At 43.3% G+C, this 27,831-nt stretch overlaps 1 protein-coding gene across 50 annotated transcripts in view; it reads left to right on the top strand.

Moving 5' to 3' along the window:
• LOC110502535 (ankyrin-3) overlaps positions 1–27,831 on the top strand; it is a 150,861-nt gene that overhangs the window by 119,930 nt on the left and 3,100 nt on the right. For 27 of the 50 annotated variants that reach the window (XM_090216996.1, XM_090216998.1, XM_036960092.2 and 24 more), the window contains 14 exons: positions 895–1,123; positions 1,249–1,374; positions 1,604–1,726; positions 2,254–2,283; positions 3,298–3,379; positions 5,090–12,229; positions 13,078–13,152; positions 21,498–21,629; positions 22,226–22,369; positions 24,653–25,658; positions 25,943–26,129; positions 26,455–26,532; positions 26,994–27,077; positions 27,263–27,379. In XM_090216996.1, the coding sequence (XP_090073122.1) occupies positions 895–1,123; positions 1,249–1,374; positions 1,604–1,726; positions 2,254–2,283; positions 3,298–3,379; positions 5,090–12,229; positions 13,078–13,152; positions 21,498–21,629; positions 22,226–22,369; positions 24,653–25,658; positions 25,943–26,129; positions 26,455–26,532; positions 26,994–27,077; positions 27,263–27,379 (9,553 nt within the window). The remainder of the gene's footprint in view (positions 1–894; positions 1,124–1,248; positions 1,375–1,603; positions 1,727–2,253; positions 2,284–3,297; positions 3,380–5,089; positions 12,230–13,077; positions 13,153–21,497; positions 21,630–22,225; positions 22,370–24,652; positions 25,659–25,942; positions 26,130–26,454; positions 26,533–26,993; positions 27,078–27,262; positions 27,380–27,831) is intronic. The other 23 variants (XM_090217031.1, XM_090217030.1, XM_090217029.1 and 20 more) reach the window with 16 other exon arrangements.

The raw sequence follows: 27,831 nt of genomic DNA, 5'->3' as shown, positions 1-27,831 counted from the left end.
TCTAGAATATTCTATGCTTCCAACTTTGTGGCAACGGTTTGGGGAAGGCACTTTACTTTTTCAGCATGACAATGCCCCTGTGCACAAAGCGAGGTCCATACAGAAATGGTTTGTCGAGATCGTTGTGTAAGAACTTGCACCTGCAAGTTCTACACAGAGCCCTGACCTCAACCCCATCGAACACCTTTGGGATGAATTGGAACACTGACTGTGAGCCAGGCCTAATCGCCCAACATCAGTGCCGATCTCACTAATGCTTTTGTTTCTGAATGGAAGAGAGTCCCCGCAGCAATGTTCCGACATCTAGTGGAAAGCCTTCCCTGAAGAGTGGAGACTGTTTTAGCAGCAAACGGGGGACCAACTCCATATTAATGCCAATGATTTTGGAATGGGATGTTCGACGAGCAGGTGTCCACATGCTTTTGGTCATGTAGTTTATTTCTTTATTTAATTTTCAATACATTTGCAAAAATCTCTTAAAACATGTTTTCACTGTCATTATATGGTAGTGTGTGTAGATGGTTGAAAAAAAAAAATTTAATACATTTTGAATTCAGGCTGTAACAAAATGTGGAATAAGTCAAGGTTTTTATATGCTATTTAGTTTCCCGCAACGGCTCTAGGGGGTTGTAAGCTACAATGAGGCCTCTGTATGGAAACTGTAGCCACCTGCTCATTGGTAAATCCAACCCTAATCCTGGAGAGCTACCCTCCTGTAGAGGGTTGGAGAGCCCTGATTTCGATCAGTGGTTATCAAAAAAGCTTTATCAAGCTTTTGTATGCATTATAATGTTCATGGCCCCCTCAACCAAGCTCTTGCCAAAAAGACTCTGTGGTTGGCTTCAACATACGTATTAAGCTTTACTCACCATCTCCGTTTTTCCTTACCTCCAGATTCTGGCTTACAGACTGTCACCAGACTCCTGAGACGGTCAGTCTGGCCTCTCAGCTATACCGGGAGCTGATCTGTGTGCCATACCTGGCCAAGTTTGTGGTGTTTGCCAAGATGAACGATCCTGTGGAGTCACGCCTCCGCTGCTTCTGCATGACGGACGACAAGGTGGACAAGACTCTGGAACAACAGGAGAACTTTGAAGAGGTGGCCAGGAGCAAGGACATTGAGGTGGGTATTATTTGCACCCACACACTCATGCGCACACACACAAAATATGCTGACACAGGTAGACACAAGCACAGATACATGGTTTATCTGAATTGACATGCTCTTGTTGATAATGATTTTTACAGGTCTTGGAGGGCAAGCCTATCCATGTGGATTGCTATGGCAACTTATCTCCTCTTACCAAGAGTGGGCAGCAGCTGATCTTCAACTTCTTCTCTTTCAAAGAGAACCGGCTTCCTTTCAATGTGAAGGTAGCGTCACATTTTCATCCCCCTCTTATATGTAATAAGGTCACACTTTTCTATTATAGTGGTATGCGAGGATGATCGTCCTTCAAACTTGCCGACATGTTGTAAGCTCTAATTCTCATTTCCTTTTTTTGGCACGTATGCCTTTTTTGAGCACCAAGAAAGGAATGTCATTATACTCTTATTTTATATATATTTTTTTTTATTGTACATGCTTTTTTTGCTCCTTTAGGTCAGAGACATGGGCCAAGAACCATGCGGTCGACTCTCATTCTTGAGAGAGCCAAAAACCACTAAAGGTCTTCCACAGACTGCTGTATGTAATTTGAATATCACACTGCCAACTCATAAGAAGGTAGGCTGGATATGTGAATGATGTTTCCTCTGGGCCATATCATGTCATCCTCATGTAAATTAATGGAAGGACAAAGTACAGTAACAGCAGCAATTCCAGAGTGGAGGTTGTCCTCCATTTGGTTAGAATGCCTGCTGCTTGTGTCTTTTATCTGTATTTTTGCCAATGCCAATTATATGCCCCCACAAAACACACATTCAGTCATACACATTATATTACTAATTTACCTCTCCCAACGTGTGGAAGAGTAATAGGGCTAAGTTATGGTGGCGTTTCTCTTTTTGTTTCTCTGTGCAGTGTTCAAAAACTCTGAATTACGTTGCTGTTTTTTTTGCTGCTTTTCTGGGTCTTTGGTGGCCTGTGGACTAGTTAATTCCATGGCCTTTTCCATGCCAATATGGTTTGCTGCTCTCAGCTGCTTCATTCTCATTTCCTGATGTTTATTTCCACCCACACCTATTATAAACCACCCGCTGTCCATTGTGTCATCTTTCCCCTTGTCTGCAATGCATCTTGGGAACCACCAGGACATGATGGAGTCTGATCCTGATGATGAGGTAAATACATGATTGCTCATCGCATGAACTGCTTTGTTGTTTTTTTCGTTGCTTTATTATTGTGAACGCTAGCATCGATAATGTATATGAATGTGTGGTGATTATCGTTATCTGATTAATGATGTATACGAGGCTTTTGCAGCAGATCAGGTCTTTGTCATTGGTGAGAAGTCAAGTGACTTTGTGCAATGCATGAATGACAGTTCAATTCAACTGGTTTTATTATTATTGTCCTCGTCCCAAGCAAAGAGGAGCAATTTGTGTACCACACCCTGGCTTCTTTTCCATATCGTTCTTTCCATATGTTCAGTAGGCTAGTAGAAAACACCATCCCTCCACACTATTTTAAGCTATAGAATGATATAGATGTGCATTTGGGTGGCAGATAGAAGTGGATAAACTGCTCCATAGTGCATAGTACTCCAGCTTAATTGTGGTTTCAGCCATCTTCTGTGCATGCTTTGGAAACACCTACAAGACCAATGAGTTATTTGTTGCATGAGGAAAACTCAATATAGCCTAGTCAGCAGAAGATGACAAGAATGTTGAATGGTTTATAGCTACATCTCAGTGTTTTCCTTCATTTACATTAAGTCTCATGATCTCAAAAGAACATTCATCCTCCTCTTTAGATTATTTATTTGAAAGATCAGCAGCATTTGTAGTGTCAGCTTGTTGACATCTCAATGGACTCCTCCAAATCTTAGAATCACATATTGCATGTGTTTCTTCAAAATGAGATTGATTAATGCACTTGAAATCGCGCCACCAAGGTCACTCTCAATCTGTCCAATCGGAGGAAAGCATGGATCTCTTAGTCAATCGCTTGCAGTGCCTACTACCTCAACAACATGGACTCCCACACTGCAAAATGCATCATTTCGATTTGATTTCAAAATCACAAAATGGGAGAAATTCTGTCCGTAATGTCAAAAAAGGGAATATACATTTTTGGCATTTAAATCCAATCTTTATTTTATGTTAAAAGATATTTTGTTGTTTTTGTTGTTGCAGACTGAAAAACCAGACCGACGTCATACCTTTGCCTCCTTAGCTTTGCGTAAGCGCTACAGCTATCTGACCGACCCTGCAGCGAGTGAGTTTAACATCTTCACTTTCATAAATCCTCAGTTCATACAAAATATCAATAACGTTATTCAACTTCATATGCAGTGTACGATATTACCTTTATGATATATTCATATATCAATAGTGTAGAATTATGAGCACTTTCCATACTGTCATCATACACGTCATGATTCATATCCATCCCGGACAACCCTTGCTTGGTGTCTTATGCACTGAAAAAAAATATAAATGCAACATGTAAAGTGTTGGTCTCATGTTTCATGAGCTGAAATATAAAAAAAAAATCCCTGAAATGTTCCATACGCACAAAAGCTTATTTCTCTCAAATGTTGTGCACAAGTTTGTTTACGTCCCTGTTAGTGAGCATTTCTCCTTTGCCAAGATAATCCATCCACCTGACAGGAGTGGCATATCAAGAAGCTGATTAAACGGCACGATCATTACATAGGTGCACCTTGTGCTGGGAACAATAAAAGGCCACTTTAAAATGTGCAGTTTTGTCACACAACACAATGCTACAGATGTCTCAAGTTTTGAGGGAGCGTGTAATTGGCATGCTGACTGCAGGAATGTCCACCAGAGCTGTTGCCAGAGAATTTAATGTTCATTTCTTTACTATAAGCTGCCTCCAACGTCGTTTTAAAGAATTTGGCAGTGTGTCCGTCCGGCCTCACAACCGCAGACCACGTGTAACCACGCCAGCCCAGGACCTCCACATCTGGCTTCTCAAATAGTGTGATCGTCTGAGGGGCGGTGGGGGGTTGTACTGAGGAGTATTTTTGTCTGTAATAAAGCCCTTTTGTGGTGAAAAATGAATTCTGATTTGCTGGGCTTGGCTCCCTAGTGGGTGGGTCTGGCTGCCAAGTATGTGGGCCTATGCCCGCCAAGGCCCACCCATGAACGAAACCCTGCCCCGTCATGTAAAATCCATAGATTAGGGCCTAATTTATTTATTTCAATTGACTGATTTTCTTATGTAAACTGTAACTCAGTAAAATCTTTGAAATTGTTTCATGTTGCATTTATATTTTTGTTTAGTATACTTTGCAGACCCTCTCCATTTTGTGAAATATATTTTCCTTGTTTTTGTATCATAACATTTTTGTGAAAACTACTGGCATTGCAACATCCAAATGTCAAATATAATTATTATCTTGTAGCGTTTTCATTCTTTTGAAGAACACCTCACTTTTATTGGCTTAGTGATTGTTCAGGGCATTAATTTCTTGTGAACCAATCAATAAGTGAACCCTTGAGACAATTATTGCACTAATAATATACTAAAAGGATTGTGGGGTCATTTTTGGCATTGGAAACATATGACCATGGTGTGCACCAAACATATAAAAGGCACTGCAGCAAAATGGCAAACAGACAAAGCACATCAATGGTTAATAGAATGGTTGTGTTGTTGTCTTGGTATGTTTGAAATGGTTTCTTCTTCACTGTTATGTCAAGCATTTTGTTGCCACGTATGCTTCATTGTGTGTTATCTTGCATCTGTTCTATTTTGTGACAGATCATTGACCTTAAACAATCACTTTTCACCATATCTTTGTTTAGATAGTAATTGACATTTTATAAATTATATTATTCTTACTGCTTTGATTAATATTGGCCTTACTGACTCCAACTTTCTCTCTCTGGTTTCTCTGTTTTTATTATTTCAATTATTTTCCGTTGAATTTATGTTAAATCTTTGGTTTGGTTATTCAAGAAACAACTGATCGGAGCTCGCCGAGAACACAGCCTACTGGCTACACTCACAAACCTGTCTTTTCAACGAGATCTTATCAGGCGTGGTCGGCTGTTCCTGTCTCCGTCCCTGGCCAAGCCAAGTCTGGATTCGGTTCCCACTCCAGTTCATCGTCCAACACGCCCACTGCCTCTCCACTGAAGTCTGTGTGGTCCATCACCTCAGCGTCCCCCATCAAGTCCAACATAGGCGGCTCACCGGCCCATTCCATCAAGTCAGTCAGCGACATAGCTTCCCCCATCAGGTCGTACAGGACCATTTCATCCCCAATAAAGACTGTAGTTCAGCAGGCCCAGTACCCAGTTCAGGTTACCCCCAGTCTCCAGTCATCGCCAGTCAGAAGCATTCCAGACCATGTTTCCATCAAGGGACTGGCAGCATTGTCTACTAGAACCTCTCCTATCACCACTGGTGGAGGGTGTCTGCTAGAAAGGTCATCAATCACTATGACGCCACCTGCTTCCCCTAAATCCTCACTGAACATGTACAGTTCAACTCTTCCATTCAAGGGTGTCATTGTGGGCACTGGCACAACAACATCGTCCTCTCCTATAAAAACTGTTCCTGGCCTCTCCTCTGTCCGGTCCAGTGCAGACCCCTCAAGCCCCTCAAGGAGTCTCTTTTCCTCCCTCTCATCACCAATTAAATCCAACACTCCTCCTAGTGCTGCAGCTCTGATCAATGGAACAGTATCCCCTACAAAGTACCGCTCCTCCTCCCCCACGTCCCTACTCTCCAGCAGCTTACAGGGGAGGATACAGGCAACCACCAATGCAGCAACAACAAGCGTAAATGCAGCCTTTGACGAGGTTGAAAAAACGTTCAATTCCTGCTCTGCCTCTGGATATGGCACTCTCAAGTCCATGTCCTCCTCAGCGTCATCCTCTTACCAGTCCATAAGATCCTCAGCCTCTAGTTCCCTATATGCCTCTTTACGGTCCCCACTAAACCCACCAAGCCCAATGACTGTCCCAGTGTATTCAATTATAAATGTTTTGCCAGAACCCCAATTTAAAAAGCTCCCTGAGGTGTCAAAGTCAGCTGCTGCCCTCTTGTCCCCTCGAAAAACTATGCCTGCTGAGACAAACTCTCAAGCCCAGTCTTCCTTTGCCAGAACTCTGTCACCTGTCAAATCCCCCTTATTCATGTCCCCGGCTGCCCTAAAATCCACCACCTCATCCCCGCTGTCCTCCAGCCAAGAGATACTGAAGGACGTGGCAGAAATGAAAGAGGACTTGATACGGATGTCTAACATCTTGCAAACAGAACCAAGTTCAGCCTCCAAAGGTTTCCAGTCTGACTTCCCCAAAGAGGCTAGAATGGAGGACGAGGAGCCTTACAGAATTGTAGAGAAAGTGAAACAGGACCTGGTCAAAGTTAGTGAGATACTAACCAAGGATACGGCAAAGATTAACAAGACAGCTTTTAAAACAAATACAACAGACGAGGTACAGTTCTCTAAACAAGTGCCAGTGGATCCCCAGCAAAGCAACTGGAGTTATCCACCAAGATATGAGACAGTGGTCCCTCAAATCAAAACTAAGACTATACCAGACAGAGATTTCAATCTATCGAAGGTAGTAGACTACTTGACAAATGACATTGGCAGTAGCTCTATCTCAAAAATTGCAGATGTAAAGCATAGATCTGATGAGGTTAGACGAGAAGGAGAGGAGAAACAGAAACGTATGCTTAAACCTGAGCACAAGCTGAAAATGCCACCCGCAAACATGCGGTCCTCTGCCTCAGAAAAGGAGCTCTGTAAACTAGCAGATGTGCTATTTGGGCCTGATGCCATGTTAGAATCTCCAGATGACATCGCACATGACCAGGACAAGAGTCCCCTCTCAGACAGTGGCTTTGAGACAAGGAGTGAAAGGACGCCATCTGCCCCACAGAGTGCAGAAGGCATGGGACCCAAGACGCTTTTCCAGGATATTCCACCAGTAATCACGGAGACAAGGACTGAGGTTGTTCATGTTATTAGGAGCTATGAGTCTCCTGAAGATAACAAGCAACCAATGATGGAGGATACAAGGGAGGTTAGATACATTGATGCTGAGCCCAAAGGGCTGAATGCATCCAATGTGGACCAAACAAAATCATTTCAGATGAAAATCAGCCCGGACGATGACTCGATGGGCAAGGGCATGCGAGTTAAGGAAGAGACCCACATCACAACTACCACCCGAATGGTGTACCACAAACCCCAGAGTAAAGAGAATACATCAGAGAGGATTGAAGAATCAATGTCAGTGCATGATATCATGAAAGCTTTCCAGTCCGGCAGGGATCCCTCCAGAGAACTTGCTGGACTGTTTGAGCACAAGGCCGGCAACGATGACACATCACAGAGAGTTCTTGAAGATATCAGCTCAAAACCCAAAGTTGAAAGAATAATTGAAGTTCACATTGAAAAGGGCAACAAAACTGAACCAACTGAGGTCATCATCCGGGAGACAAAAAATCGCCCAGAGAAGGAGATGTACTTCTACCAAGGGAACAGTGGAATGTCACGACAGGGAGAGGAGGAGCCTGAAGAATCGCTCCCCTGTTACCTAGAGTCTTCCAGAGTAAACACGCCCATGACACAGGAAGATGATAGTCATCCAAGCTCTGAACAGCTCATGGCAGACGACTCGTACAAAACCCTAAAGCTACTCAGCCAGCACTCTGTGGAATATAATGATGATGAATCATCAGAACTCAGAGGAGAGTCTTACAACTTTGCCGACAAAATGCTTCTCTCTGAGAAACCAGACTCGTCTCACTCTGACACTGAGGAGTATTTAAGGGACAGGTCTCGTTTTCAATCCCCAGATAGGAGTTGTTATAGTCAGGGAAGGTCTAGTGGATCAAGGCAAGAATATATTTTGAAGTCATCAAACACAGACAAATCAGGTCAAATTGCCAATGTAGACGATAACTTTGACAAACTAACACTGTTGCAGTATTCCTCAGAACCTGGCAGCCCAAAGCACTCTGTTTGGATGCGTGTCACTGATGACAGACAGAGCAAGAATAGAGAAAAGCTGATATATGAAGACAGAGTAGACAGAACTGTTAAGGAAGCAGAGGAAAAGCTTAGCGAAGTCTCTCAGTTTTTTCGTGATAAGACAGAGAAACTGAACGATGAGCTTTCTTCCCCTGAGAAGAAGTCCCGTAGGTCCGACTTTAGGGAAACACGATCAGGACCTAGCTCTACGCACAGCAGTCCTGAAAGATCAGCATACAGGAATGGGGGCAGTGGTGAAGAATGTAGAGACCGTTTCAGAGACAGGTTTGGCTCCAATGATAGAAAATGTGCTAGTTTACCAAGCAGCCCAGAGAGGAGAGTGCTGCTACAATATAAGGATGACAATAGAAAACCAGGGGATGGCATCTCACAGGGACATGTGGGTGATGCCTCTAAACCTTTTCAAATGTCATCCTCCAAAGTCAGCGCTGTTAGGCTACATTTTGAACAAGAGGCTCAAAAGCAAGATACGGGTCCACAATGGGGACACACGTCAAATCCCCCAGTAAGAAAACTCCTGGAAAGTAAGCTGCCTGTGTATCAAGTTTTTGCAGGCTCAAATATCCCCAAATCACCAGACAGTCCAGGATGTACAAGGAAGGTTCTAGAAAGTGAGGTAAGAGGATCTAGTGGACCAAGCCCCAGTGCTAATAGGTATATTTACTCATCTCCTAAACACGGCACAAACGGAAATGAACAGGAAGAAAAAAAGTCCTTCAAAACTTGGGAATGTCATGGAAATGGAAACTATCAACCCCAAGTGTCAATTCACAAAGACCACAATTCACAAAGAGAACAGCAGGGTTTTAGAGATGGAATAGCCAAAAAAGATGAGACAACCAAGAAAATAATTTACACAGAGCTTGTGGTCCGAGAAAACCCAAATAGTACCGGTGGTCTAAAAAAAAACTCGGAATCGCAAATTCCTGTTAGAATGCCATCTAGTTTCTCAGAAAATCATCAATCCACTTCATTAAAATTTGATACCTCTGTTAAACTGTGTGAAAGGCCAGGGTTACAAATACCTACTTTAGCTAGAAATAGGTTACACAGCGGCTCTGAATCCAGAAAATCCACAAACGGCTCATCAGTAGAAACATCATCTGATTCTTTTGATAGTAGTCAGTCAACTGTAGTGTGTAATGGTATAGATAGCGATCAAGTAGGGTACTTGGAAAACATTGTTATTGAGGGTTTCAAAGACATCAAACCTTTGCCAGTTTATGTTAGCATCCAAGTGGGCAAGAAATACGAAAAAGAAACAGCTGAGCAGCTGGGAACATACAAAAAGATAGTGAGTCACGAGAGCCGAACAGTGCATGAGACACGGGGAGCGCGTTACACCATTAAACAAAAACAGACCCCATCTCCTCAAGGCAGCCCAGAGGATGACACTCTAGAGCAAGTTACTCTCATGGACAGCTCTGGCAAAAGTCCTGTTACTCCTGAGACACCAAGTTCTGAGGAGGTGAGCCTTGCCTCCAGAACGCCAGATTCCGTAATTGGATACATGCCCGGAATGCCCACTCCAATAGCAGAGGAGTCTGAAGAAGACGAAGGAAAGACCTTCGTCTACAAGGAGTCTCTGCCAAAGAAAACCAAGCCTGCCTCATCAGAACCCTCCAACCGAAATCAGGAAACACTGAAACGACACAAAGAGAAAAGAGTCGCTTACATTGAGTTTCCCCCCCCTCCGCCTTTAGAGGCAGAGCATTCTGACCCTGATAAGAGGGGATCTTGTGCCTCTTCAGAGGCTGAGACAGAGATGATGGAGGTGAACCTCCAAGAGGAGCATGATCGGCACCTCCTTGCAGAGCCCATCATCAGGGTTCAACCTCCCTCTCCAGTTCCACCTGGAGCAGACGACAGTGACTCTAGCGACGATGAGTCTGTCTTCCATCCCATTCCCAACAAAAAGTACACCTTCAAGATGAAGGAGAAGGAGGAAGGAGAGAAGCGTCTAAAACCCCAAAAGCCTGAGAGGAACGGAAACAACAAGGAGTCAGGCACGAATGGCGTTGAAAAAGAAGAGGATGTAGACTTAGAGAAAAATGGCAACGACCAGTCAATCACAGACTGCTCCATAGCCACAACTGCTGAGTTCTCTCATGACACAGATGCCACTGAAATAGACTCTCTCGATGGCTATGACCTTCAAGATGAGGATGATGGATTGAGTGAACAAGACCCTAAAACATCAAGCCTGTCCAATGACGGCAAGACATGTGATCGTTCCTTTAGTCAATCAAAGCTTGAAGTCATAGAGGAGGAGAAAACGCCAAGTGAGGATGGAGGGGATAATGGGAAAGCAAACTCAGACCAAAACACCGGAGATGAAAAAGACTACACTCTTGAGGGAAGACATCCAGATAGACAGGGTGATAGACAAGACTTTGCAGATAACTATTTCCGTTGTCAACTCGAAGAGGAGTTAAACTCTACCTTCAAAACAGTCGCCACGAAAGGCTTAGACTTTGACCCCTGGTCAAGCAAAGGAGGAGAAGGAGAAGGAGTTTTTGATGCCAAAGCGAGAGAAGAAGATCCCAAGCCTTTTGGTTTGTCTGTGGAGGACAAATCGCAAGCCACCACTCCAGACACTACCCCTGCTAGAACCCCGACTGATGAAAGCACACCGACTAGCGAGCCTAACCCTTTCCCCTTCCATGAGGGGAAGATGTTTGAGATGACGCGCAGTGGTGCAATTGACATGAGCAAGCGGGACTTTGTTGAAGAGAGACTTCAATTTTTCCAGATTGGTGAGCATTCCTCTGATGGGAAATCAGGGGACAAGGGGAGAGGGGGCAAGAGTCCAGGGGTAGTTACCTCTCAGTCAAAAACAGGGGAGAGGGGTGAGGGGGTGAAGTTAGAGACTGCCACAGAAAGCAGCACATCAGCAAAGTGCAGCCCTGCACAGACTGGCACTGACACTGGCTGTACCGATGCGCCTTCTGGTGACACAGTAGCCGAGACCACGTCCTCATTCACGATTACGGCCTCTAAAGTTGACCCCAAATTACGCACCCCCATTAAGATGGGAATAGCCATTACAGTGAAAAAAGACTCGGGGGATCACACAGATTATAAGGCAGAGATGTCAGAAAGTCAGATGCCAGAATACATTAGCTTGGAAAACCAGTCACTGGGGAGTCAGTTTAGCGGATACAGAGACCCAAAGCTGTCAGAAAGAAGAGATTACCCTGCAGAGAACTGCAATAACAACAATAACCTTGAGTCCTCTAGCGTCCAGGCAAACTATATACAATGTGGCAGTGTGGTGTTTAATTTGCAGTCGTCTTCTGAACCCACCCTTCAGAAAGCCAGTAGGATTGAAGCTTTGTTCTGTAGAGACTCTCTAGAAGTAGAAGAAAACAGTGTTCAGGCTGAACAAAGACAAAGTGAAGCCATCAAGGAAGCTGAGGCGAAGCAGCAAAAGTCGAGGCTGCCTGTCAAAGCGCCAGGGTGGTCGTTCCATACACAAGGCACAGCAATAGGGAAGCAAAAACCCAAACAGGTTGTCAAGGCTGAGGTGAGGAGAAGAGCAGAGCCTGTCATTGCCAAAGTAGAGCCCAGGTCTAGAATCCCAATCAAAGATATTAAAAAGAGCAGCACACCCAGCTCCCCAATATCAGTGCAGGTAACAACTCAGTCTAGCAGGGAAAGAGTAGCTATACAGTTTCCCTCCAGGTTGCCCATCAAAGACAGGTCTCAGGTTAGCTCGTCAGGTGAGACGAGTAGGGAGAACGCCAGCGAGGTTTGTAAACGCACCATCGAGTACTTTAAGGGCATTAGCGGGGAGACGCTAAAGCTGGCCAACCGCCTATCAGACGACGAGAAAAAGACACAGGGAGAACAGTCCGAGGAAGACAGCACCTCCAGGAGCACCTCTCTGTCGGACCCCTCTCAGCCCTCCCGCTCGTCGAGGTCTGGTAGAGGCTCGAGAGCTGAGGCCGGGGCCTTGTCCGTAAGGGCAAAGGTCGACAGGGCCTCCGGCAGTGAGAGGAGCAGGAGGAGTAGGCGGACTGGTGGGAAGGAGGGCAGTCAGGTTGCGGGGCCTCGGGCGCCCCCCGTCGCGGAGATCAAGCCTAGTTTGTAAAACTTTCACACTTGTTAAAACCTTAGTTGCATGAAGTCGTTGTGATTGATTGCCTGTGGCGTGTTTATTCTCTTCAAACAGTAGCTGTCATTCTGTCATCGTCATCTATGTACTGTGTACTGTACTTGTCCTTGTCAGACTCTCCTCCTCCCCTCAACCCCTTAGTTGTCAGATACCTCAGCATGCCAGAGTAGTGACTGGTGCACTGGCACAGCCAGTCTCCTGTTGACGGCTACTGAGTCTGTCTATCTGTCTGTCTGTGCAGGGTGGCTACTGAAAACAGCAGTTCTAGTTTATTCTATTTCATGGTCAAGTTGTGTCTCTGAGCTAATTAGCCTTAGCAAAAACAGAAAGGTTGTCCGCATGTGTGCTGTGTAGTCCCATTTAAGAACTATGAATCCACCCTAGAGTTCCTACGAGTACATGACTCTTTTGACCCATTTTACATTATTTTGTTTGTATGGTTCTTATGATAGTTACTGCCTGCTTAGAGGATACATATTCACAAACATTCACAGAGCACCTGTGTCCAAATAACACACTGTAGTCCATCATATAGTGTCTATTCTGCCTTTTCTTGCCATTCAGGAAACTAAATCTGAAGTGCTGTCAGCCTAAACAAGCCATTGAATAATAAAATGCACATTTACAGTAAACCTGTTGATTCAATATGTATATATCAAACACAGAGGAGAGGCTGCAAAACACTCAGTCTGCTTTTATATAATTTGGAAAATACCACACTTGGCCAGAAAAGGAAAGAGTCCTCTGTACTCCTATTTCAGTCAATAGAAAAGGTACTGAACAGTGTTGATTATTTAGATTATCTCTGCCCTTTAGGTCCTCAGAGTCCCTGTGAGCGAACAGACCTGCGGATGGCCATTGTGGCCGACCACCTGGGACTTAGCTGGACTGGTAAGGAAATACTGCTCCCTGGTCCCAGTACCATCTGTCTTCATGGCTCTCTCTTCTTCTGCTTTCCCCTCTCTCAAGAAAACAACATAGATATTACTGTGAGGAAACAGTGCCCTCTACAGAGTGATGCTCTTCTTACACTGCAGCTCTACATACTCATGCATGTGCAGAAATGGATGCCTTGAACTGATGCAGTGTTCATTTCGTCAACAAAAATATTGACCTAAAATATTTGTAAAACACATTTTTCGGTGGTATTTGATGAGACTATAATTTACTAAATAGATCCACAAAAAACTATAACTAAATGAAAATTATTTTTCATTTCAGTTGACTAAAACGAGACGAGACAAAATTATCTCTGTGACTAAAATCTCACTTCTAAGTGGACTGGACAAGAGTTTTTGGAGTGATTAAGAGCTTTTCAGTAATAAGGAGAATTAATATTAACAGCACAGATATGCAGCGCAAGTTCTGTTCAGCAGTGGGAAGGACGAGCCGCACCCGGTACATACAGCCTACATCATCTGCTGAGCTGAGGGGTAGCAAGTGATGAGTGTGGGCAGACTTCGGCCCGGCTGTTCCGCCTCCGATTATACACATCACGAAGGAGACTCTTTTGCTTCCCTGTAGCTAACCAATCACCACCAGCCTTCTCAGCCTGGTCTCAGACTAAACGTAACATAGTAAATGTCAGTCCGGGACACTCAAATTAGTATGATATGTTATGTGTGGTCAGGGTTGGGGAGAAACAGATTACATGTAAGTGATTACAGAAAACCGTTAACTGTCATCCGTTATGTTACCAGCTAAAATATTGTAGTCAGATTACAGATACTTTTGCAAACCTAGATGGTTATTTTGAAGATTACTCTTAAATTCAGAAAGGATGTTTGCGGGAAAACACTTTGACACGTCTCTGTTTTCTCAATGGCATTCAAATTAACAATGAAAAAGGTGCAAGTTTAAGTTTGTTCCATCTGAGCGAGTCTGACAAGTCAGAGACCACTATGATGACACACCAAATAGGTTTGATGGATCGCGGGGAAAGAACAATAATAGGCTTTTGTAGGCTACAGTCCAAGCTATGTCTTCCAATGGTGCGACTTCTGTCGGCATCCAAAGATTATCCAACTTAAATAAACCCTTGGAGGAAAGGATGACAGTAGTGGTGTAGTCTATGGCGATACAGATATCACTTATTATTGATATCTACATAGCACATTGATGTGAATCGCATTGCTGCTCTCTCATTTAGCTATTTGTGCCTTACGGAATGTGGTTGTTGTGGATGGCTGTTCACAAATCTAAATGTGTATTTGAACCCAATAATGGTTGAATTCAAGAAGTTTAAGCTGCCTACTGTATCAATCATTGTTTTGAAACCAGTGGACAGCCAGTGAAAAATGTGCTCTTGCAAAACTGCATAGTGCAGATCCCAGCCTATGGAATAAAAGTGGGGATTTTATTGCTCAATCTAATTCATACTGATAAAAATGTATAAATCCATAGGCCTAATGGACACATGCTCAAACTCGTACACTTTTGATAGACAATCCATTTTTGGACATAAATTATATATACAGTACCAGTCAAAAGTTTGGACACACCTACTCATTCCAGGGTTATCACTCATCCCTCTGGAACTTTCATTACACACACCTGTCCCCTATTCCCACTGATTAGTGCTTATAAGTGTGCCTTTTGATTTCCATTGGGCTGTCGATTATTGTTACAATGTCCGTTGGTGCGTGTGAGTACATGTTTTGGGCTTTCATGCCCTTGTGGATTGCGCAGATGATTACGGGTCTCCTCCCATGTGTTAATCATCGTGCGTGTGTTATTTATTCAAGGTACTCCTCGCTCTTTTTGTTTGGGTTTCAACCCTGTGTTTTTATAGTGTTTGTTTGGTCTTCGTCCCCGGTCCTTTACACGGCACGCCATAATTTGGGTACAATTAAAAAAAAACTTTTACACATTCCTATGTCTGTCTCCCGATCCTTCATGCCAACGTGACAGACCCCTAGACTTTTTCCACGTTTTGGATAAAGTACTGAGTTAAGTGTCTGTATACTTATGTAAATGTGATATTTAAGTTTTTTATTTTGAATACATTAGCAAAACTGTCTAAACTTTTATACATTTTTTGCTAATTAATAAAAATAAAAAAAAAACAGAAATGTTACGTTTACTCAAGTATTCAGACCATTTACTCAGTACTTTGTTGAAGCACCTTTGGCAACAATTACAGCCTTGATGCATCTTGGGTATGACAGTACAAGCTTGGCAAGCCTGTATTTGCTGAGTTTCTCCCATTCTTCTCTGCAGATCCTCTCAAGCTCTGTCAGGTTGGATGGGGAGCATTGCTGCAAAGATATTTATAGGTCTCTCCAGAGTTGTTCAATCAGGTTTAATTCCGGGCTCTGGTTGGGCTTCTCAAGGACATTCAAAGACTTGTCCCAAAGCCACTCCTGCGTTGTCTTGGCTGTGTGCTTAGGGTCGTTGTCCTGTTGGTAGGTGAACCTTCGCCCTAGTCTGAGGTCCTGAGCACTCTCTCTCTGTACTTTGCTCTGTTCGTCTTTGCCTCAATCCTGACTAGTCTCCCAGTCCCTGCCGCTGAAAAACATCCCCGCAGAATGATTCTGCTACCACCATGCTTTACCGTAGGGACGGTGCCAGGTTTCTTTCAGACGTGACGCTTGGCATTCAGGCCAAAGAGTTCAATATTGGTTTCCTCAGACCAGAGAATCTTGTTTCTGATGGTCTGAGATTCTTGAGGTGCCTTTTGGCAAACTCCAAGCTGACTGTCATGTAACTTTTACTGTAGAGTGGCTTTCGTCTTGACACTACCATAAAGGCCTGATTGGTAGAGAGCTGCAGAAATGGTTGTCCTGCTGGAAGATTCTCCCATCTTCACAGAGGAACTTTAAAGCTCTGTCAGAGTGACCATCAGGTTCTTGGTCACCTCCCTGACCAAGGCCCTTCTCCCCCGATTGCCCAGTTTGGCCAGGTAGCCAGCTCAAGGAAGAGTCTTGGCAGCATTTATTTTTCAACTCAAATTAATGACCCCAATCAGTACTCCATGACAACAAAATCAGAAACAGAGTGGGGTTGGCTAAATCCATAGTTTTGGGGTTATTTGGCTAATCTCTACTTCCATATTTCAAAGTCCTATTCTTGAAGATCAAGAGGTATAACATTTATTGGAATGACTGGAATTCTGATAGACTTTGGTTTTTAATGTAAAGGTTTAATTTAATCCTATTATTATATGTAGTAGAAAGCGATGGGTTAGAAGAAACCTACATAACCAACCCATAAAGTAACATTTAACATCCATATACGGCCAGCTATGTAAACTTTAACATTGATATATCCTGCAATATATGTAGTTAAATTGGTAACATACATTTGTGTCTTCTAATGCCTTTTAAGGGGAAAATAATCTAAAAGTAACTGAATATAATCAGATTACTTTACTGAGTTTGGGTAACTTTTGGATTACCCTAACTTTGGACAGGTAACTAGCAACTGTAACAGATTACATTTAGAAAGTAAGCTACCCAACCCTGTGTTTGGTATGGTTACATAAGACAGATGGTTACTTATGGGTCGTTGGTCAGGGTGGGTGGGCGTATAACGCAAACGTCTAGTAACCCAGAGGTTGTGAATTTGAATCTCATCAGGGACAAGTTTAGCTAATTAGCAACTTTTCTATGACTTACTACTTTTTTATCTACTTAGCATATTTGCAAACCCTTCCACTAACCCTTTAAAACCTCTTCAGTCTACCCCCTCCTTTTTCGAACATTCTGTTAAAAATCGCGCAACATTTCAGCGTCCTGCTACTCATGCCAGGAATATAGTATATGCATATGATTAGTATGTGTGGATAGAAAACACTCTGAAGTTTCTAAAACTGGTTAAATAATGTCTGTGACTATAACAGAACGTAAACAGCAAACGAAATCCCCAGAAAAACCTGGTCACAAAAACCACAGAAAAGTATTAATCCGCCAGTCTCTGAGTTGTTTATGGCAAGCAAAAAATATATAGCAGGGAGCTTGCAGTTCCTACAACTTCCACACGATGTAGCCAAAAACGTCATTTTCATTGACAAAAATCCTTTGTGGAATGACAAATAGATCCAGCATACAGGAATCGATTTTTGAGAGAGAGAAAAAGGACATCGTTTTCTTGAGTAGCTGCTATTGAATACAGATCGCCCAGTGATCAATTTGATCGCTTATTAACGTTTACAAATACCTAAAGTTGGGTTACAAAAGTAGGTTGAAGTGTTTTGTCAAAGAATATAGGCAACTTATATAATTTTTAAAAATGACGTTGCGTGTTGGAAGAGAGCTTTTTTCCTTAACCAGACAGGCTATACAAATGGATATTTTGGGCATACATGGACGGATTTAATCGGAAAAATACCCAATTGTGATGTTTATGGAACATATAGGAGTGCCAACAAAGAATATCATCAAAGGTAATGAATGTTTTATATTTTATTTCTGCGTTTTGTGTAGCGCCGACTACGCTAATTATTTTGTTTACGTCCCCTTCAGGTATTTTGGGGTGTTGCATGCTATCAGATAATAGCTTCTCATGCTTTCGCCGAAAAGCATTTTAAAAATCTGACTTGTTGGCTAGATTCACAACGAGTGTAGCTTAAATTCAATACCCTGTATGTGTGTTTTAATGAACGTTTGAGTTTTAACGAGTACATTTAGCATTTGCATTTCCAGGTGCCTAGTTGAGACGTCTGCGTCTCAAGTAGGATCAACAGGTTTTAACCAAACTCCTAAACTTAACCTTAACCATAACCCCTAGCCTAGCTAACGTTAGCCACCTAGCTAGACTTCGTAAAATACCATACGTTTAGCAAATTCGTAACATAGTACGTTTTGCAAATTAGTAAAATATTGCACGTCTTGTAAATTCGTAACATATAATGCAAATTGTAATTCGTAACATGTCATACGAACTTGGTGATGTACATCCACAAATGAATACATCCCATATGAAATGTAACATATCATACTAAATCGAGTGTCCCGGATTTACATACAGAATAATACGAGATGCTCTGAGACCAGTTTGGCCTTCTAGTTAGCTACCCTTTGCCTGGTTAAGAAACACAAGCTGCTTTCCCGAAATTAAAAACAATAGCAGCATTGAGTTGTTTGAATTTGTAGTCTCGCTCAACCTTCCCACTGGGGTGGCAGGTAGCCTAGTGGTTTGACTGTTGGGCCAGTAACCGAAAGGTTGCTGGGTTGAATCCCTGAACTGACAAGGAAAAAATATTTTGTTCTGCCCCTGAACAAGGCAGTTAACCCACTGTTCCCTGGTAGGCTGTCATTATAAATAAGAATTTGTTCTTAACTAATTTGCCTAGTTAAATAAAGGTTAAAAAAATAATTCAATCCCACTGTCCCCACTGCATTTCATAGCCAATATCTGTAGCCAAGTCTCCCTCTTTTCCTCAATGAAAATGGCTTGATTCAAGCATTACCTCTCAAAAGATAAGACCCGTAATAGTGGCGCTAATTTCCTTTCTTTCTATTGTGCATTGGCGGGCAGCATTTTACATCGCAGGCTGTTCTAAAACTAGGTTACTTGTAGACCGGACCGTTTACCATTTGTTTAGGCTACACCTTGTTCAGTCATGTTACCTCATTAAAATCCTGGCGCGTGTTCAGCAGCACACAACATTTTGAAAAGGTCAGATAGTATATTTCTATGTAGAACAAACATGCCTCTGACATGTTGAATAAGGAATAATGTCAGCTCTATTCATGGAATTTCTAACTGTAACGTTTGAGAATGTTTTGCAGCTGAACGTGGCCCTGGTAACATTACTAGTAGCCTATATGCAAAGTAACATTTGGTAAATCTCATCAGGGACAAGGGACATCAAAAGAAAGGAAAAGGGACATCAAACTATTTATTGACAACATTCCTCTTGCCAATACTCTACATCTGACTGGGTGAATTTTGAGTTAATGTGGACCTAGTGACTCAGACTTGAGCACTTGGACCAGGACTCGAGCACAGGGGCCTTAGGACTTGATTCAGACTCGACTACATCACTGTACGAAACTGTCATTAGCTCCCATTCAAAATCATTAGCCCTCGTTCTACTTTTGGACATCAATGTGGCTGCGACGTCTGTGGAACGTTGATAACAATGACAATGATGCGACCGAGTAACAGGTGCAACCCATACAGTGGCTTGCGAAAGTATTCACCCCCCTTGGCATTTTTCTATTTTGTTGCTTTACAACCTGGAATTAAAATAGATTTTTTTGTATCATTTGATTTACACAACATGCCTACCACTTTGAAGATACAAAATATATTTTATTGTGAAACAAACTAGAAATAAGCCAAAGAAAACAGAACTTGAGCGTGCATAACTATTCACCCCCCAAAGTCAATACTTTGGGGCCACCTTTTGCAGAAATTACAACTGCAAGTCTCTTGGGTATGTCTCTATAAGCTTGGCACATCTAGCCACTGGGATTTTTGCCTATTCTTCAAGAGAAAACTGCTCCAGCTCCTTCAAGTTGGATGGGTTCCGCTGGTGTACAGTAATCTTTAAGTCATGCCACAGATTCTCAATTGGATTGATGTCTGGGCTTTGACTAGGCCAATCCACGACATTTACATTTTTGCCCTTAAACCGCTCATTGCCCTGTTGGAAGGTGAACCTCTGTCCCAGTCTCAAATCTCTGGAAGACTGAAACAGGTTTCCCTCAAGAATTTCCCTGTATTTAGCGCCATCCATCCTTCCTTCAATTCTGACCAGCTTCCCAGTCCCTGCCAATGAAAAACATCCCCACATGATGCTGCCACCACCATGCTTCACTGTGGAGATGGTATTCATTTTTTTCTTTTTTTACCCCATTTTCTCCCCAATTTCGTGTTATCCAATTGTTTAGTAGCTACTATCTTGTCTCATTGCTACAACTCCCGTACGGGCTCGGGAGAGACGAAGGTTAAAATTCCTCCGATACACAACCCAACCAAGCCGCATTGCTTCTTAACACAGCGCGCATCCAACCCGGAAGCCAGCCGCACCAATGTGTCGGAGGAAACACCATGCACCTGGCAACCTTGGTTAGCGCGCACTGCGCCCGGCCCGCCACAGGAGTCGCTGGTGCAAAGGGTGTGAGTACATATGCATGCACCACTTTTCCGTTTGAATTATTATTATACATTTTTGAAACAATTCATTTTTTCCATTTCACTTCACCAATTTGGACTATTTTGTGTTTGTCCATTACATGAAATCCAAATACAAATCTATTTAAATTACAGGTTGTAATGCTTCGCCAAAACCTTGCACCACCTGGTGATTGTGTTTCTCTTTCTCTCCCTCTCTGCATTTGTATGTGTGTGTTTGTTTTGTATGTGATTTGTTTTGTATGTGATTTGCAGTATCTATGTGGGCTGAATTAGGAATTTAAATGGCCAGATCATTATTATATGTTGTTATATGTGTTTGTCATATTTCTACTTTTGGGAAGAGAATAGGATGTTATGCAGAAAAACATGTTGGTAGGACAAGGATATATATGTACACTGAGTACACCAAACATTAGGGTCAGCCATAGTGGTATGGTGCACCTGGAGCAAAGTAGGCTTAAGTGCCGTGCTCAAGAGCAGGTGTTCTTAATGTTTTGTATACTCAAGTGTATGTTTGTGCACATGTCAGTGACTTATGTTTACTATAGGTTAATGACGCAATACAAATGTGATGTGACTAAAATGAAAGGGCATTTAGATGACTAAAATGGCCTACTGTTTTCGTCATTTTGAAAGCAACCAAATAATTATTAAAATTACAACAAATATTTCCTACAGTCAAATGACCAAATCGCCCTCTAGTGGCCCCATGGGTGGAATGTTTATAATAAAAAAATATAATACATATTTTTTAATAAAGAATATTTTTCTTAATTTCATAATTCATAAACATGATTTTTTAAATGCAGAAAATCCAGTTTCCATGTCAATGCTTTTTTAAAATTTATATTTCAGTCTTTGATGTATATAAAGTGTAATATTGGGATGCAAACAAAAAATGGAATACATTTCAACTATATCTGACATGGTATAGGTAGGTGTCTTCTTTTTTAAAGTCCTTAACCATGTGTGTGAGTTGTATACTTTTGTTTCAAAGTGATTTGTTTAAGACTACCAAGAAACACTCTGTTACCCTGATTTAGCCCACTGCAGTAAAAAAATGTATGATATTTGAGTCAAAATGACTAAGACTAGACTAAATCCTAAAACTGAACTGTTGTGATGTAATGTATTTTTGGATGCGTTTGCAGAGCTGGCTCGGGAAATGAACTTTTCTGTCGACGAGATCAACCACATCCGAGTGGAGAACCCCAACTCCCTGACAGCGCAGAGCTTCATGCTGCTAAAGAAATGGGTCAGCCGGGACGGTAAAAACGCAACGAGTGAGTGTCTCTCCTTCTCCCAAATATATTTCTACCCACTATGGCTTTCTTTTCTATCACATCTCGCGATTATGATTATGTACTAGTGGGCGGCAGGGTAGCCTAATGGTTACAAGTTCAAATCCCCAAGCTGACAAAGTACAAATCTGTCGTTCTGCCCTGAACAGGCAGTTAACCCACTGTTCCTAGGCCGTCATTGAAAATAGGAATTTGTTCTTAACTGACTTGCCTAGTTAAATAAGGTAAAATAAATACTACAGAGTACCTCGCTACTGTATTTTTCCATGTCCATAAAAAGGGCCTCTCATCCCTCTCTCCTTCTGAACTCCCTGTCTTGCTCCTACTAAGGACATAATGTTTAGTACAGGAAAATATAATTTGGCCCAGTCTCCTTGTAGAAGAGAAGAATACGGCAAACCTTTTTTCACCTTCACACACTGCAGTGTGATTGTAAACTATTTACCTTGCAAGAGTTATGACAATGACAACATCTGGGTTAAGGAACAGTGCATGTTGTTCAGACAACTGTCATATTGTACAACAAACAGTGTCTTGTCTTTGTTGGACTGACTTTCTATGGTCTGTTTTCCTTACAGCGGATGCCTTAACTGGAGTGCTGACCAAAGTCAATCGGATGGATATTGTGACTTTACTGGAGGGGCCGATATTTGACTATGGTAACATTTCAGGCACGAGAAGTTTTGCCGATGATAACGCTGTTTACCTGGATCAGGCTGATGGTAAAGTTTAGCTCCATCTAGCTGACCTCTTACCTCTCCTGCTACCTCTTTTGTTTTTGCCTTACAACTGTAGCAAAAATAAGAACAAATTGCCTGGCTCTACTATTGAATGCAATTTGACTATGGAGACTACAGTACCCTTATCTTAGACAGGCTGATGTCTGACCCTTCACTTTCTGCTTTTATTTGTCCGTTTCGGTCTAACCATTTTCTGACACTCAAATGAGTGTGAGGAAATGTCAGCATGCAGAGTCCCATGGGTTCACTTTTAACTTAGTCAATTCAGGAAATGTATTTTAATTCACTTTCTGAAATGTTTGGGTTCCTATTAAATTGACACCAGCCAACCCTGATGATGAGAATAGCATGTTAAGCCCAAAGATTTTCTAGAGAGGTCTTGATTGACATGACCTTTAATATTATTTAAGCCCTCCTAAAATCTAATTGCATTTGTGCTCCAAGGGTTTTGTAAGATGAATTGATGACAAACACTAAAACTATCCATAATGCTAACCAGTTGCATGCTGTAACACACTGCTTTCACCTGATTACCTTGTACCTTCAACAGGGCACTACTGTATAAACCCCTTTGTTCCCTAATGCATGGAGTAGCCATAGACTCAACAGACAGTCTGTTGTACTTTGTTCATCTATAGCTCTAGATCTGTCTAGTTCTCTAGTCTACCTCCAGTTCCTCTGAGCCCTCCCCGGATAGAATGACAGAGCTTCGTCCTCTGTGAAACCAGACTACCTTCCTCTTCTTACGCGCTCGTCCATCTCCCCAAACCCAAACCCCAGGGCAGCTTATAACAGCTCCTAACGGCTTATTAAGAGTATAGTGCCGTCATCTCTGCACTTCCCCATCCCCTTCCCTGCCACCTCATCAAAATCATCTCTGTCTTCTCATTCATCCCTGTCTTGTCTTGCTAATATGTGTTTGTATTTTGTTAGCTTTTTTTGTGTGTCTTTTGTTTCTCTTTTATCGTCGTGTGTCCTCACCAGTAGCATGCTTTGTTGTTCATGAGAGCGCCTCCACCTCTGCAATTCCAGTGTCGCCCTCGGTTAAGAATCATTCCCTAAACCCTGATTCATTTTTGGTCTTACAGACCTCCACACCTCTCTCCCTTACTATTCCCACACTGCTGATCCCCAAGTTATGAATCCTCTGTCTCACTCATGGGCCTCACACCTTTACCCCCATCCCCACCACCCAATCCAGCTCCCTCTCCTCTTCCATGTCTCCTTCTCATCCCCCAGTCACCAAGTCTTCAACCCACTGGGGACCCCAGTCAACCCACACACCTGTCCTCTACTCCCATGCCCCAGCTCTCTCCCTCATCCCTTCCAAGTATCTCCCTCAATACTCAGTTTTCGAGTCCTCAGGCTCAACCCACTGGGGAACCCAGTCAGCCTACACCCCTCTCCTCTTCTCCCATACCCCAGCTGACTACTTCATCTCCTCCTCAGTCACCAAGTCTTAAACCCACAGGGATGCCAAAGTCCTCTCTTCTTCTCCCACCCCCCAGCTGTCTCCCTCTGTGACCCTATGCCAGTCCCACAGTCTTGAATCCTTAGAAACCCCATTTCCCACTTTGTCCCACCCTGTCCTCCCCCTAATATCACCTGCAGGGTCTCACTGCCCTAGTCCTGACCCTTCCCCCCCTCTCATCCGTTCCCTGCCCCCCTGTCCTGCGTGTCAATATCCCTGTGTCCCCCATACGTTCTCCTTCTGCACCTCCCTCTTGGGTTCACATTGACCCCTCTACCCTAGAAATCTTCATCTAAGCCCCCTCCTATTGTCTTTCGTCTTTTCTGTGTGAGCATGGCTAAACACCCGCTCAACTGTTAACTAATAAAATCCACATATGGACATTTCTACCATTCCTTACTAATTTCTGTTTTGTTTTCTTATCCCATCTCAATGGCTGCATATGAACCCATCCCTTTAAAGAACAAAACTATCTTGTCATAAAACTGTTAAAAGCTGTGACAGACATAAGTATTTATTGTTTTTGTCGGTGTAAGTATAATTTGTTTTATACCATTTTTATGTTGTGTTTCTCTAAGGTAGTTCTCAAGTGAATCAAAAGTGCTGCATATTGTGCTGATGATTCAGGACACCAGTGTCCCCTCTGAGGGTCACCATAATTAGTGGGTGTTTTGTTGCATGCTCTATAGCCAGTCTCTGTTCCATTGTCCATGTCACTCAGTCCATGTGGTGTGTGGTTTATGTGGGATTCCTTGTGTCATGTGCGTCCATGTGAGTATATCATCTCCCAACAGATTATCACTGCATCCTAGCGCAGCTGCAGTCCCCAGCCCAACTGCACTCTGACCCTTCCTTCACAGAGCTCTACTCTGAACCCCCTACCCTCACCATTGACCCCGAACCTTCCCCTGTCCAGCTCAAGCCAGACCCTCCTATCTTCATCCTCACCCAGTCCGAGTCCTGGGCCGACCACATGGAGCCTGACTCCTCCACTAGGAGCCCTTCTAGACCCTATGAGCTGTCCCTGTACATTCCCACCCTTGACTTTGATCCCACCGCTACCACCAACACAGGAATGGCTGAAGGTGACCAGGTGCTGATAGTGGAAGAAGAGAAAAAGGAAGTGGACATAAGCCTCCAACAGATGTCATTCGCTTCCCCTGAACAGTGTGAAGTAGAAAAAGAGGTCAAAAAGCAAGTCTCCTTCTTCTCATCATCTTTGTCCTCCCCATCATCGCCTTGGCAAGCACAGCAGGACAGCAGACAGGCAGGGGCTGAGGAGGTCGTGAAGGGAGATGGTGAGGAAGTGGTAGAGGCAGGTGAGATGGTGGAAAACGGGGATAAAGTGGTAGAAGAGGGGGACAATAAGATGGTCTTGGAGGGGGGTAAGGAGCGAGAGAATGGGGCTGAGGTGGCGGAAGAGGGGGCTAAGGTGGTGAAAGAGGGGGATAATAAGATGGTGTTGGAGGGGGGTAAGGAGCCAGAGAATGGGGCTGAGGCGTTGGGGGAGCAGGGAGTGTCTGGTTCCACTGAGGAAAAGGATGGAGATGAAAATGAGATGACAGAAGACAAGTTGAAGTCGCTGTTGGAGGATATTCATTTGGAGGAAGGCTCAGAGGAAGAGGAGGGCGAGGAAATGACGGAGGCCAAGGTTCAGGAGATTCTCAGTCAGGTGAAGCAGGCAGAAAAAGACATGTGTTCACTTCCAGGTTGGCACAGTGAGACATTCAGCGTCAACGTGGAGCCGCCCACACCCGGCCGCAGTGTGAGCTCAGACCTGCTAGACCGCCAGGAAAATAGGTACACAAAAACATATATTCCATCACTGCTATGGATTAAGGATAAATACACTTTCGTGTACATCTACATCTGGGATTCAATATTTTCGCCTCAGTCTTTTGGTCTTTTTTCATAATCTGCCTTCATCACAAACTATTTGATCAATACATTTGATACCAACCCCATCCTATTCTCAATATTGATCTTTATCTTAGTCAATGTTCTCTGAATTGTAATCCTTAACTATTAATCCGAGTTTCAATCTAAGTCTCAACCTTACTCTTTCTCCCAATCTCTCCCCACAGCCAGGAGAACTCCAGTGACTCCGCCACCTCTTCCTCTAGAGGGGAGCCAGGGAGGTCCAGGCACAATGGCGATCACACGGAGCTACCACCTCATGACGGGTCACTTCCTCTATCGCAGGACTCAGCCAACAGAAGAGCTGGACATGGGAAGGAAGAAGGCGTACTTGTGTCTGAGAAGAAAGTCCAGGTAATTGCAATGTCTATGCAAGATAATGTACTGTAACTGTTTTTGTACAATGTGTGTCTGCTACAGTGAATACGGCTCATCGGGTACATCACTGTTGTTTCTTTTTCACAGTGACACGAACTGGATGTCCATTCTTTTAAATCAACTGGTTGACTGTAAATTTAACTTCACCCTTGTTTCCAGATGTGCCATTGTTTATTGTTGCTGATGTCAGAAGAACCTTGGGATTGTGTGACGCTAACAAATTCTCTCTCGCCTGCTTTTTTGTGTGTTTTCTATATCCCCTTCTCACTGTCTGTAATGTTGCTTTACCTGCACTCTTCAGCAGCGTTTTAGTGAGTCTGGCACTGATGAGGAACAAACCGTCACCACCAGGGTGTTTCGGCGCCGGGTCATTCTTAAGGTACCCTGCTGAGACTGGGTGAAGGTTTGGTTTAGGTTTGGCTATAGATGGTTAACCTAGCTTTGCCTCTGGTGTGCAGTGGACTGGTGTGGCTCGCTTAACTGACAACTATCAGTGGGAGAAAAAGGAAACTTCAGAAATGTTTGTTTGAAGTGTGTGTGTGTGTGTGTGTGCGCGCGCGAGTGTGTCCTGGCCTGGTAACCTGCTTTCATGTTTTCAATCAAGGATAATTTTGTGTCTCACTGTTGCCTCTGTGATGCCATTTAAAGGGACATGCCACATTCATTTTGTTATCGTTTCAATCAACAACTCTTGGGGAATTCTAAAATATTCTGTCTCTAGAGGTTTGCTTGCAGTTTGATGGTGCTGTTGCTGCAGAGTGTGTTAGTGGTTTGCTGTTACACTGGCTGAAGTGAATTTGGACCAGTTCTGATTGTAGTCCTAACCATGAGCACTTACAGGGAGAACAGGCAAAGAATATTCCAGGCGAATCAGTGACAGAAGAACAGTTTACCGATGAAGACGGTAACATCATCACTAGAAAAGTAACTATCTGCCTCTGCCCTCGTCCTAAAAATACACCTCTGAATTATCATACCCACCTTCTCAAAGCATCCTCGAAACTCTCCTCCCAAAACATCCTAAACCCTATCCACTTGTGTTTGTGTGTGTATCCCGGCCATACCCTCTCCATCTTGACCATGATCATTATCTCCTCCCCTTTTCCCAGGTCATCAGAAAAGTCATCAGGCGGGTGTCCATGCCTGACGACCAGGGCGGGGACAGGGGAAGGTGGGACCGAGGAGACCTCTGGCCTTGCCCTTTCTCACTGGAGGAGGAGCTAGAGGTTGGCATGACGACAGAATAGGCCGCATAGAGGGTTGCCCCAAGGGGGTTCTGGGGTTCTGAGCCTGAACAGAAAACGGGTGGGGACCTTAACTCAGGATGTGGTCGTGGGATTCGACATTTGAGTTCTGCTGCTATTGAATTTAAACACACACTATGCCTTTTAGAATTTTGTGTGATTTCACTTCACGGTATCTTGCTATCTGCGTATGTGTGTGATGCAAACATTTGCCTCTGTGGTCTGGTTTACTGCTTTCAGGTTGATGGTTTCAGGTTGCTAATATTAAATAATCTCACATGTTGCTTATCTCTGGTCTAGCTCCACTCGGGTTGCGGTTTTCAGGTTGCTGTGTTGGGTTACTGCTTGCCAGGATGGCTCTCAGGATGTGGGGTTTTGAAATTGGCCTCATCTCACTTGTGTGTGTGTGTGTGTGTGTGTGTGTGTGTGTGTGT

The sequence above is a fragment of the Oncorhynchus mykiss genome, chromosome 23, assembly GCF_057628025.1.
Source record: "Oncorhynchus mykiss isolate SJ-2025 chromosome 23, ASM5762802v1, whole genome shotgun sequence".
In the NCBI taxonomy this organism is placed as follows: Eukaryota; Metazoa; Chordata; class Actinopteri; order Salmoniformes; family Salmonidae; genus Oncorhynchus; species Oncorhynchus mykiss.
Note: the sequence above shows the minus strand (reverse complement) of the source record. Positions and strands in the feature narration are given on the sequence as shown.